The sequence below is a fragment of the Condylostylus longicornis genome, unplaced genomic scaffold (genome assembly GCF_029603195.1).
Source record: "Condylostylus longicornis isolate FDR11 unplaced genomic scaffold, ASM2960319v2 ptg000125l, whole genome shotgun sequence".
Lineage (NCBI taxonomy): Eukaryota > Metazoa > Arthropoda > Insecta > Diptera > Dolichopodidae > Condylostylus > Condylostylus longicornis.
The window spans coordinates 425,928-438,295 of NW_026578093.1; the positions used below are offsets into that span (position 1 = coordinate 425,928).

The following is a 12,368-nucleotide window of genomic DNA, read 5'->3' on the forward strand; positions in this document are numbered from 1 at the left end:
TTAAAATCTATGACTGGTTATTATATCTAAGATCAGACAAAGGCTGATGTCAAACAATTTTAATTCAGATTAAGTACTAGATTTTGCCGTTATGATAACAATAATTTACAGAAATAGCATAAGCGTTAATTTTGACATTTGACATCACCTCAAATTTGGTAACACTTCAAATATCACAACCAATATTTTATGGAAATATATGTACATTTTAACATAACAGAAATATCAGCCGTGATTGAAACGTATAAGTATCAATTTTAATTTTTACTTTTACGTTATTCTTTACTTATTATCAATGTCTTTATATCTAACAAGTCCCAATGCTCAGAGAGAAACTTGAAAGCACGACCTTATTTTGTATGGGTTTTTTTTAAATCGAAGTGCCTATTTTTTGAGAAGAAATATTAAAATAAATTCACACTTATTATAAAGCAGGTAAAATTTAGAAAATATATTCGAAGAATCAAAAAAATATATTAATATTTTCATTGATAATTATTTTAAAATTCTAAAAAAAACGGAAAAACAACAAGCACAACCTCCGCCTGCAACGTTTTATATGTTACTGAAAGCATTTCATTATTTTTAAGTGAACAGCTTTTTTTTCTCATAGTGTAAGTTAACTCAAGATATGGGAAGTAACTGTGGTGTCAAGTTGAAAATATAATTAATGAAAGATAATTATTAAATATTGATATAAATACATATTAAAGAAAAAATTTGAAGAGGGAACTAGAAAATAATATCTAAAATACAATCAAATATTATTTGTTAAATACAAATTTTATATAAACTTCAAAATTTTATCTCTATTTTTATTTGAAAAAAATATTAAAAACTTACTATCATTTATATCAATTACCTAAGAAAAAAAAATATTTAAAATGTTTGGAACAAACAGTGATATACTTTTATGACCGGATTTGAATATTTTTTTATTTTGTTAAAAATAAAAAAATAATAAATGGTATTTTACCAAATGACTCAAAAATTCTGACTGTAAAATAACAGGTATTTTAAAATTTTTGTTCTTTATGTAATATTCTTTCCGTTTAGAATTAAGATAGGTCATACATAGACATGCAGGGACATTTTATAAATAGATTGCTCTTGTTAACCTGCTAATAAAATATGAAAAAAGAACACAGCAAAATTTTTGAAGCACTCAATATAACATGTTTTAATAGTTTTAAAATAATTATTTAAAAAAAATTTATTGGAAGTAGGTACATACATATTTATTTTTAATAACTTAAAAACTAGCTGAAATTATTTGAAACAATTTTATAAGTAACGTATAAATAACCGAAATGAGATAATTAAAATTGTTGAAATGAGTCAACCTATATTACTTTTATTAACAATTTTGTTAGCCGACACTACTCAACTTACCTTATTGGGAAATATAAAATGTGCATAAAAAATCATACATCCTTCCTCATTAACATTTGAAACCATACTGAAATATGAATTTGAAATTTTTTTTCATTTTTTCTTTCCTCCTACCTTTCTTTCTTTTTCGTGCAATAGAATTTAAATGGGAAGCTTTTTAAAAAATGTGTATAATATCCTGAGATTTTTTAAAATATTAAACTCTTTTTTACGTAAAAAAAAAGAAAAAAATAATAAAAAATATGACACGATCAGTGGCATTTAAAGAAAAAACCAACAACGAGGCCAAAAATTCGTAACATTTCGTAAAAAAAATTGAGTATTGGGACTTGTTAGATATAAAGACATTAGTTAGATATAAAGACATTATTATAATTATAAAAATACTGCTAAAAATGAGAAGGGAATGTCATAAAAATTGGGCTTACCATTCGTCCATTTTTAAGTGTAAATGTTTACTCTCCATCACCTTAAACTTTGTTTACTTTACTTGTTTACCAAAAAAGTTTTTTTGTAGTCTCCTTTTAAAGAATACTCTTCTCTATTTTTTTGAAATAAAAAAAAACTTTGATAAAAAAAATTGTGATTGTATTCAAAGATTTCACAGTTTGAAGTCAAGAGGAATTAGAACATCAGTGTTCCTTTTGTGACACCTTGGTTTTAACTTTTGTACTTTTTTTATAATCTTGCAAAAAAAATTTATACTAATACATTTACCTTGATTTTTGTAATTTTTACAAATGAGTTTTGAGAAGCGACGCGTTATACATACATATGTATACCGCTGTAATACTGCATCGTTTACAAGATTTACATCATGTTTATGACTTATGAGTTTTTAACAATTTTAATACCTTAATTAATTGCAATAATTTTATACATTCTTTCTGTTACACGTATGACGAGACGAGATAGAATGCTCTCCAAAAGTTTTTGGAGTAAAAGCCAGACTTGAAATAAATAAAGTCAATTTTCAAAAAAATAAAGAACATTTGACATTCAAATTTTCTTTTTTTTTGAAAGTTAACTTTATTTATTTCAAAAATCCTTTGCTCTGAAAACTTAAAATTTTTTGGAAAATATTCTATTTTATTAAAAACTCATGTCTTAAACAAACATTGTAAACGATGCAGTATTAAAGCGAAATATAACACGTCGCTTAATGTTGATATATTCATCTTAAAACTTATTTGTAACAATTGCGCAAAAACCAGTTTTGTAATATTTGTTGGGTAAATAATCATAATAGTATATATTTTTTTTTGGAATAAAAAAAAAGTGCAAAAAAAAGATGCTCAAAATCATAAAAAGTGCAATTTTTTTCACAAAGGTATCAAAACGGGTACACTGGTCACGGATACTTATTTCAAAATTTAAAAGCAACAAAATAAAACTACAAAAGCCAATCTTGTAACAATATGATAATTTTATTAATTTATACATATACAAATATGAATTTGCTTTGAATTGCTTCGAATCCAGTAGTGTGGAATCAAAAAATAAGATGTAATCGGAAAGTAATCAAAAATGTGAATCGATGCAAAAAAAAATTGCTGATGCTATTCCTATGTTATGCGCTTACTTTGCTAATGTAATATTATTTTGACACTTGTGGATACTTTCCAAATATGTAATGTTATTTGGCGTTTATTTTAAAATTATTGAAATTTTCAAATAATTGATACATGGATTAAGTATGTTCAATAATCTTCCTGCTTGTGATAAGAAACGAAAGCCGTTTGAGTCATTTTAATACATATGAAATTTAATATTATAACCATTTTTTACTACTTTTTTTTTATTATTTTTATTTGATTTTATTTAAGGTTTAATAATGATTTCGTTAATTGAATATTTTTTATTTAAATTTTTTTTTAAGTTTTTTAAAATTGTATATTTATGTATGTACATAGTTTTCAACAAAGTAAATCTAGTCTTAAAATATTCCATTTTTCTTTTTAAATAGATGGTAATAAGAGTTGTGTAGGCAAGAAAGAAACAAGATATCGTAAACAAATGAATGTATCAAAAACATCAAACTGAAATAAAATTAAATTAAGTTAGGAAAAAATTTTGTTATTTTTATTTTGATAACAACAAAATTTATTTTTCATTTCATAAAAGGTAGGTAAAAACATTCGAATGCATGAAAGTAACCGTCGACGTCTGTATGTATGTATATTCATTAGAAATATTTGTTTTAAATTTTTAAAGCAAAATTGAAACAAAAATAAAAAATTCATAGTTTAAATTACAATAAATGTAATGATAATTACTAATTTTAAATTTTTTTTAATATTATTTGTCTTTTTCAAATTAATTTATTTTTATTCTAATAGTCAAATTTTGTTTTTAAATCGCTTCGCTTTTATAATATGGATACACCATTTCTGCAAACTGTAGGGGAATAAATTCCGCTTTTCAAATTCTTAATATTTTTTCCTATACTTTATATACGAAAAAATAAATAACTCCCGCTTTTAAAAATACGTCATAAAAAAACAGGTAGACATCTATTGCGTAATCTTTCCCTCTCCCAAAAATTGTTGTGTATAAAAATGAAAATAATAGGGTATACTGCTTAATTCTTTTAGCTAAGGGAATTTTTGGTATACAAATATTAGTGAGTGATTGCATTAGTGTGATGTAAACACATATTTGAACTACTTTTTGGTAGATATAATTATGTACTTTGATTGAAAAATTGAAAATCTATAAAAAAAATGAAAATTTTTTTAATTTCGATTATTGATTTGACAAAAGAAAAAAATTGATGCACAGCTGATGCAATATGATACGCATTTGATGCGTTGCTTTTTACATTTTTGGACATCAAATCATGATTTTGCATCGATGTTGTATCAATTACTTTCCAATTATACCGACACAATTAGCGAAATTCGAGTTTCGGTAATTGTGGGAGTAAAAAGCACAAAAATACAAAATAAATGGCTTTATTAGAATGACTTCCTTCACTGAAATAAATACATACATGGGTAACAATTACCTTTTTAACGATTTATTCAAATTCAAAAATATGGGCTGTTGTTTAAAATATACAATGCATGATGTATATCCATATGTATGTATATATAAGCCCAGAGTAATCTTTTGAAAATATGCTACCCCAACTTGGGGATTATATAGTTATTAAAGAATTATGTATAGTACTACATAAATTAACTCTAGAGCACCAGCCATTAAACAGGCTACAAAACGTCACATAATGTTTTATTTATTGTTAAATGTAGAAATTTTACAAGGAATTCAAACTTTTTGTATTTTAAATACTAACTTTTTTTTATATTTGTTCAATACATTTTAGAACAAAATGCTGATTATTATTTTATCTTAATCTTTTCACTTTTATGGAAAGCAATACCGTGCTACTTCAGAAAGTTTATATAAACATTTTCGATTCATTGTTTTTCTGCTTTACATTTTTCGCTTTAGAAGCTTTTATTTTTTAAACATTAAATCTAGTTTCTGAACCGTCTGCTAGCATTAAAGTAACGGTACGATTATTTATCCATATAAGTTTTGCGAGACGTATCGGATTTAATCTAGCCACATCCGGTATAGGCGCTGTCGAATAGCCCTTAATGCACTTTGTTTGTGATTGGCCTAAACCGAACATACCTGTACTTGTTTGCCAAAATGATAAACGGTTTTCAGCACAAGAATAACTAACCAAAAACTTGCCATCTGGACTGAAGCTTAAAGCTGTTATTGGATGAGTATGAGCTGGTATCATTTGGCATTTATTTTGTCTCAGCTCATATATAGCTAAATGACCATTACTTGCACCAACAGAAATGCGTCTTGAAGCATGACAATGTGATATTTGATTGAATTTACACAAAGCCGGACATAGTTCATTGAGAGGGCGATTCTTCAATTCAGACGAGTCAATACAATGCAAAGTAATGTCCATTACCTCTACTAACAAGTTCGACATCTCAATTTGCATTTTATCAATTAGCATTTCAACACATTGTAAAATCTCTTTTTTCGCTTTATGTAATACTGAATGTGCTAACTGAACATTAATTGCTTGAGCATTTTGTTGCAAAGTATTATAACGAGCAACTTCTCTAGCCATTGTAGTTATGAAACCTGCTGGTCGTGCAGTAGCAATTAATCGTAAAGCGTTACGAGCTGTGCGACAAGCATCTGCTTGTGGTGTCAAGGGTAATTTATAATTTAAATTAGGAACAAGTTTTCCAGAATCGCAAGATATTTCAAGCAAACCAAGTAGAACTTTGCAAACATCTAAATGTGGCTCCCATACAGTAAAGCCTCGCCCTATTAAGTCAATGGCAGCGCGCCTTAGTGGCGTATGTGCTGGAAGTTTAGGTGTTGCAGGAGCTAAAAGTAAATGGGTTAATGCCATAGATGTTAACCTTGCTAAATTATTATTAGAAATCCCAAAGCCTTCAACAACAGAAGATTTCCTACGTTGATCTTGTGTACGACTTTTATAATTTGGACTATCTTGTGAAATATCTTGACCAAATTCAGCTCCTATTACTCCTAATAATATAACAGCAGTTGTTTGTTTTCTTTTCAATTCAGCTATACTGGAAGGTTTTCGAATTATTTCTTCCTCTTCCTCCTCTTCTTCATATTCTTCCTCATTTCCCAGACTATTATCTAAAAATAAAATTATTTAAAATGACGGATTCTTTTTTCTTATATATACCTATTTCGTCAATATTTGGAGTGCTATGCTGATTTTGAGCAGTGATATTAGTTTGAGCTATTGGTTCAGTATGAGTGTATAAAGGTAAATACTGCGCCCAATGTTCTACCAAAACCTTCCTACCTTTTTTGCCCATACGGTTCAATTCACCTAACAAAATTTGTTGAGCCGCCTCTCTTATTTCGATACAGTGATGTTGCCATCGCTTCGTCATTGCTTCGACTTGTGGTCGCTTAAAATTTTTCGGTTCTGTTGTTTCTAATTTATCCGGTAAACATAGGCAATGATGTGTAGATAACAAACTCCAACTTTGTTTAATTTGCATTTGATGATGCGACACAATTTCATCATGTTCTTCATTACTGTTCCACAATTGCACACAGTTTTTATTAGAATGATTTCTTAAAAGTTTTATGTTTTCAGAATCCGATATAAACGAGGCAGATTTCATAGACATCAGCGTATTTGACATAGCCACCATGGCAAGCATATGATTTGATGTCAGTGTCGTACTAAGCTCCCAGTGAAGTTTACGTGTAAATAATTCTGTCAATTTTTTCTGACGAACAACTGCGTCTTCTTTCAAATCAACAATTTCTGATGGCTGATTTTCATTGAAGCTTCTGGTATTCACGAGTGGATCATTTTGCCATGTTGGCAATACAAATGACATATATCCTCCTTTAGAAAGTATACCAAAACATAAGGGAACTACAGGTCTTATCAATCCCAATTGTGTTTCACAAACCTTATCTAAATGGGGATCCAAACCCCAAGAATGCAATAAAGATAACAAAAGTTGCGCTACCTCCATAACGTGAGTAGCCTCCATTTTAGAAATAATTTTTTTTGAATCGTTATTGTCTTTATTTGTTTCCAAATTTTTTTGAATAGCTTGTATGTTTTTTTCAAACTTTTCTGCTCCTTCTTTTACTTTTGCAAATATACCATGTCTGTCTTTATCTTTTACAGCTAATTCACCAGCTTTTGTTTTAACTTTTCCAAAAAAATCTGTCAATTTTCTAGCCGCTTGATCTCCAACATGCGATTCGTGTTCAATATTAGGCACAACTAAGCCTTGAGCCTCTAGAGCTGTTGGTGTTAAAGTTGCGTACTCCTCACTATGCAATTCAAAAATTAAACCATCAATATCAAAAAATAAAATGTGACTTTCAGCATCCTTAGGATTTGTACGCAGACCTTGTATCAACAATGGACTACTACGACATTTTAATAAAAATGAACTGTCATTATTATTATGACCATGCAACATTTGTAATTGATGGATACCCCGCTGAGTTGCATGGCGTATTGCTTGCATATTCCGATGCCTCAGACCTCGAAAGAAATGAACTGCAGGGTTTGCTAATCCAACATCAGATGTAGGGTTCATTGATGTTGTTTCTTCAACAGAAGTTTCATCACATGCGGATAAAACTTCTTCAGCTAACATTCCTAAAAGAACAAATTGCTTTCAAACATAAAATATCACTACAAATTTTTAAATTGCTTTTAAACTAATAGCATAAAAATTACCGTGCAAAACTCTGTCTAAATGGCCAGTTTCCATTTGCCAAACATAAGCAGTACCGTCTGAGCAACCCACAATTAAAAAATCGTCCGAAGGCCTCCACTTTATTGTCATTACAGGAAAAAGATGACGACTAGCTAAACATATACATTTACGCTCTTGCAAACTCAAAAGTGTAACTGAATGATCTGACGCAACCGAACATATACATTTTTGAACCCTAAGACTGCAATTACTTGGCGGAACTAAAAGTTGAGTTATTTCTCCAGCATGTACACAAAATCTATGAATGAGGCTCCCACTATACAAATCCCATAAGCACACAGCGAAATCGATTCCACCAGAAAGTAAGTAATTTTTGTCATACCGTGAATGGATCAGCGATGGACATAACAAGCAATTAACTCTCCCATTATGCCCCGACAAAACTTGGTGCCTTGGCCAATAACTCGATTTTTCAGTACCATATAAAAGTTGTAACATTACAGTTTGAGTTGCGGGTACTATTATTATTGTTCCATCTTCTCTTCCTACAACCAATCGTGATTGAGGTGGCAAATATACGCTTGCTGTTAGCTTAACACATTCTTCAGTTATATGTTCAATTTGATCTAATATACCAATTGGAGGAGGCCGCATTAGAGACCAAGCCTCAATTAGACTTGTACAAATTGCGTATTTGTTTAATTTTGGTTCCAATTTTGTTGATTGCATTTTTAATATTTCAGTTAAAGAAATTTCAGGAACCGTCCACACAGTCACAAAACCTTCAGAATCGCCTCGCAATAGATAGCAAACGTTTTTCTCATTTGCTTTTTGCAATTGTATAAATATCATCGCTGGTGGACATGATAACGTTTTGCTAAAACTTGTTGTAAGAACGCAGTATAAATATGGTTCGTCTTGAGTTGCCGACTTTGAATGAAATTCTTTATTGTCAGGTATGCAGTTTAAAGGCAACTTGAATACATATCCTTTTCCATCATCTGACCATAAAATAACACGATCTTTGGAGATAAAATCTCCCCCTTGCCATCTACATCCTGCCGGTGCGTTTACACTGCACAATACAGTAAAATCGCCTTGAAAAAGACGTTTAATATTATTATTTAAAGGGAGTACGTAATTTCGGAAAACTTATTTACCTGCATCATATACTTGCCAATATTTTGTACACACTATTAGAACTGTTCGTTGATTTTGGGAGCAACATTTTAGAGTGATGGCATTCAAACATCGAATTATTTTAGATTCATTTTCATATATTGGTTCAGAGTATTTGTTTTCATTACCTAGCAAAGTCCAAACTTTTACCGTGCCCGTTGTGGTAATGGCTAAAACAACATCGTCTTTCCTTTTAGATGGCCTCAAAACATGTAAAGCTGAAATCCAATCGGGTTTAACTTTTGAACTAAGAGAAAAAAGAACCTCCAAACTAAATGGATCTATTACTAATATTTCGGCATAATAACCAATACAAAATAACCTCAAATCGTTACAATTAGCCATTTGGTAACTTTGAATATGTGTATGTACTTGCGACAATTTGACGCTTTCAGAACAACGTCCATCGACCAAATCCCAAGTACACATTTCCCCATTTTCAGAAGAACTGACAATATAATCATACTCGGATGATTCAGATGCATTTGTCAAGCATAGTACTGGTGATGAGTGACCAACTAATAATAATCTTGGAATCATTTTAAATGTTGAAGGTTCGATTTTCCACAAACATATTTGACCATCATAGCATCCTGTGGCAAGTGTTGTTTGATCATTCGACAAAAATATGCTTGAAACACAGTGTGTAGGGGCTGAAGAACCCCACAATACAACCGGAACTACCAAATTGCTACTAACCATTATACTATTTTTCTCTAATTATTGAGTGCTGATAAAGCTTACTGGGTTTAGCAGGACATTTGTTGCAGGCTTAACCTTTAATATTCTAAGGTAAAGATTTTTTAAAATAATTTTTCCGACCTTAGTAGAAAACAGATATCGATTTTTTTTATTAATGACATTAATAAGTCACAAGGTTTCGTTCAATTCTTGACATGACACAAACATCAAAGTAAAGTCAACGTCATAATAAAAGCCTTTCAGTAGTGGTTTGGTTTTTTAATACCGTATATTTCTAACAGGTCAACAAGCTCAGAGAGCAAATCAAAAATAAATTCCAAATTTATATGGAGTTTAAATGGAAGGGATGTCAGAATTTATTTGTGTTGTAGAAAATTCAATAAAAATCAATATATGAGATGGTTTTTTTGAAAGTGGTATAAGTACACTTTTTAAAAGTTTAAGTTAATGGTGATTTTGATAAGCTATAGACACCTTATCTTCACAGTTACAATCGCAACTTCAATAAAATTCTGCTTAAACATAAAACAAACAAAATATGTATGTTATTATGGTCAATATTTTTAAATTGATTCAAATGCAAAACTTTAAATATCTCAATATATGAAAAATGGACTTATACTACTTTAAAAAAACCAGCTCATATATAGCTTTACTGACATTTTTTTAATTTAAAATTTAAATTTAAAAAAAAAAATTCGTGAGTTAATTTCATCTGAAAAATGCAATTAAAAAAAAATTGCAATTTTTAGCACAAACAACTTTTCTTGTCAACTAAATGGAAGGGTGCTGAATTACAGAGTAAAATTTTTGAATAAGAAATTGATTTTAAAAAGAAGTTGAAAAAAAAAATACTTTTTTATACTATTTTCGTACTTTTATAATACTATTTTACTTTTATAGTACTATTATAATACTATTTTCGTACTTCGAAAATATAAAACATTAAAAATTCCTTGTAATTTTTTTTGATTCAAAATTTCGGAAAATAATGGCATTAAGTTGTTCATGCAAAACAATTTTAAAACTTTCAAGTTTCCAACTAGAAGAAAAACGGTTTTGATAAAATGCGTATATAGCGCACGAAATATATTAGCAAGAGTAAATGTAAAAGAGAGTTATTTTATTGCCAAAGAGAGGAACTTTTCTATTCATATACCTAAAAAAATTTTGCATTTCGGAAAAATATTAACATTTTCAACGAAATATTTTTAAAAACTTTGGGTTCATTCAACTCATTTGAAAGATTTTTGGTTATGAATTTTGTTTTAAGCTCCTCTTCGTAAAAGAATTGAACAAACTCTAAATTCTCCTAACACTTAATAAAAACATGTGTGTTTAAGTATTAAAAAACATATATAATGGTGTTTTTAATTTTTGTATTAAACTGTCAAGCTATCATAAAAAAAGTTTTTGCTGTAATTTTTTTTTTGACATATTTTTTTCAAATTTAAGTTGTCAGAATACATATATGTACATATTTAAATCGAAAATAATTATACATTTTTTTGATATTACCTGTTTCCATGCCTGTGTGAAATTATATACAAAATGCTGTATAATTGATTTTACCGTTCGTTGTTCTAGATGTTGATGCCAATGTAACACTTTTCAGTGCATTTTTAGCACTGTCCAACCGTAAAAGAGAAATTTGCACTATAGCGCAATTTGGTATTATTTTAGAGAGGTTATATTTTTTACACTCAAAATTTAAATTTTTACAAAAAGAAATTTTTTAGTTTTCAAAAATTTCATGAGAAAAAAAAATCAAAATATACTTTCGAAATGCTGTTCTTGTTAAATGTTAATGTTTGCAGAGAAATGATAAATCTTGGAATACTTGTAGTTTGATGTTTGATGAACACTTGATGCTTATTATTTGGAAAAAGAAAATAACGAAGAAATGAACGTCATAGTGATGTTAATCACAGACATCTTTATATATTAGGAGTACATTATAGGAATTTATGTGTTAATAGTAAAGAATTCAAAATAAGTAAACTATTCTAATCGTATAATAGTTATAAAAATTTTTCTTTTAAGTTTTATTTATTTTTAATTACTTTTTATCGTGAGGTAAATAACATAATATGTAATGTCTTTACATCTAACAAGTCCCAATACTCAATTTTTGTTACGAAATATTACGAATTCTTGGCTTCGTTCCTGTTTTTTTCTTTAAATACTATTCATCGTGTCAAATTTCTTATTATTTTTTTCTTTTTTTTACGTAGAAAAGAGTTTAATTAATGTCTTTATATCTAACAAGTCCCAATGCTCAGAGAGAAACTTGAAAGCACGCCCTTATTTTATATGGTTTTTTTTTAAATCGAAGTGGCTATTTTTTGAGAAGAAATATTAAAATAAATTAACACTTATTATAAAGTAGGTAAAATTTAGAAAATATATTTGAAAAATCAAAAAAATATATTAATATTTTCATTTATAATTATTTTAAAATTCTTGAAACAGATGATTATTGAATATTGATATGAATACATAGTAAAGAAAAAATTTGAAGAGGGAATTAGAAAATAATATCTAAAATACAATCAAATATTATTTTAAAATCAAATTAATTTTATAAGTAACGTATAAATAACCGAAATGAGATAATTCAAATTGTTGAAATGTGTCAACCTATATTCCTTTTAATAACATTTTTGTTAGCCGACACTACTCAACTTACCTTATTGGGAAATACAAAATGTGCATAAAAAATCATACATCCTTCCTCATTAACATTTGAAACCATACTGAAATATGAATTTGAAATTTTTTTTCATTTTTTCTTTTCTTCTACCTTTCTTCTACCTAAATGGGAAGCTTTTTAAAAAATGTGTATAATATCCTGAGATTTTTTAAAATATTAAACTC

General features: G+C 28.5%; 1 protein-coding gene across 1 annotated transcript; it reads right to left on the minus strand.

Annotated features, from left to right (window-relative positions):
* Positions 1-2,795: 2,795 nt before the first annotated feature.
* LOC129614866 (WD repeat-containing protein 7) lies at positions 2,796-9,686 on the minus strand. Its single transcript, XM_055529817.1, has 4 exons — positions 8,771-9,686; positions 7,631-8,707; positions 6,095-7,549; positions 2,796-6,045 (listed from the first exon to the last, which is right to left on the minus strand). Exons 1-4 carry the CDS (start codon positions 9,489-9,491, stop codon positions 4,859-4,861), a joined length of 4,440 nt encoding a protein of 1,479 aa, XP_055385792.1. The 5' UTR covers positions 9,492-9,686; the 3' UTR covers positions 2,796-4,858.
* Between the last annotated feature and the right edge of the window lie 2,682 nt (positions 9,687-12,368).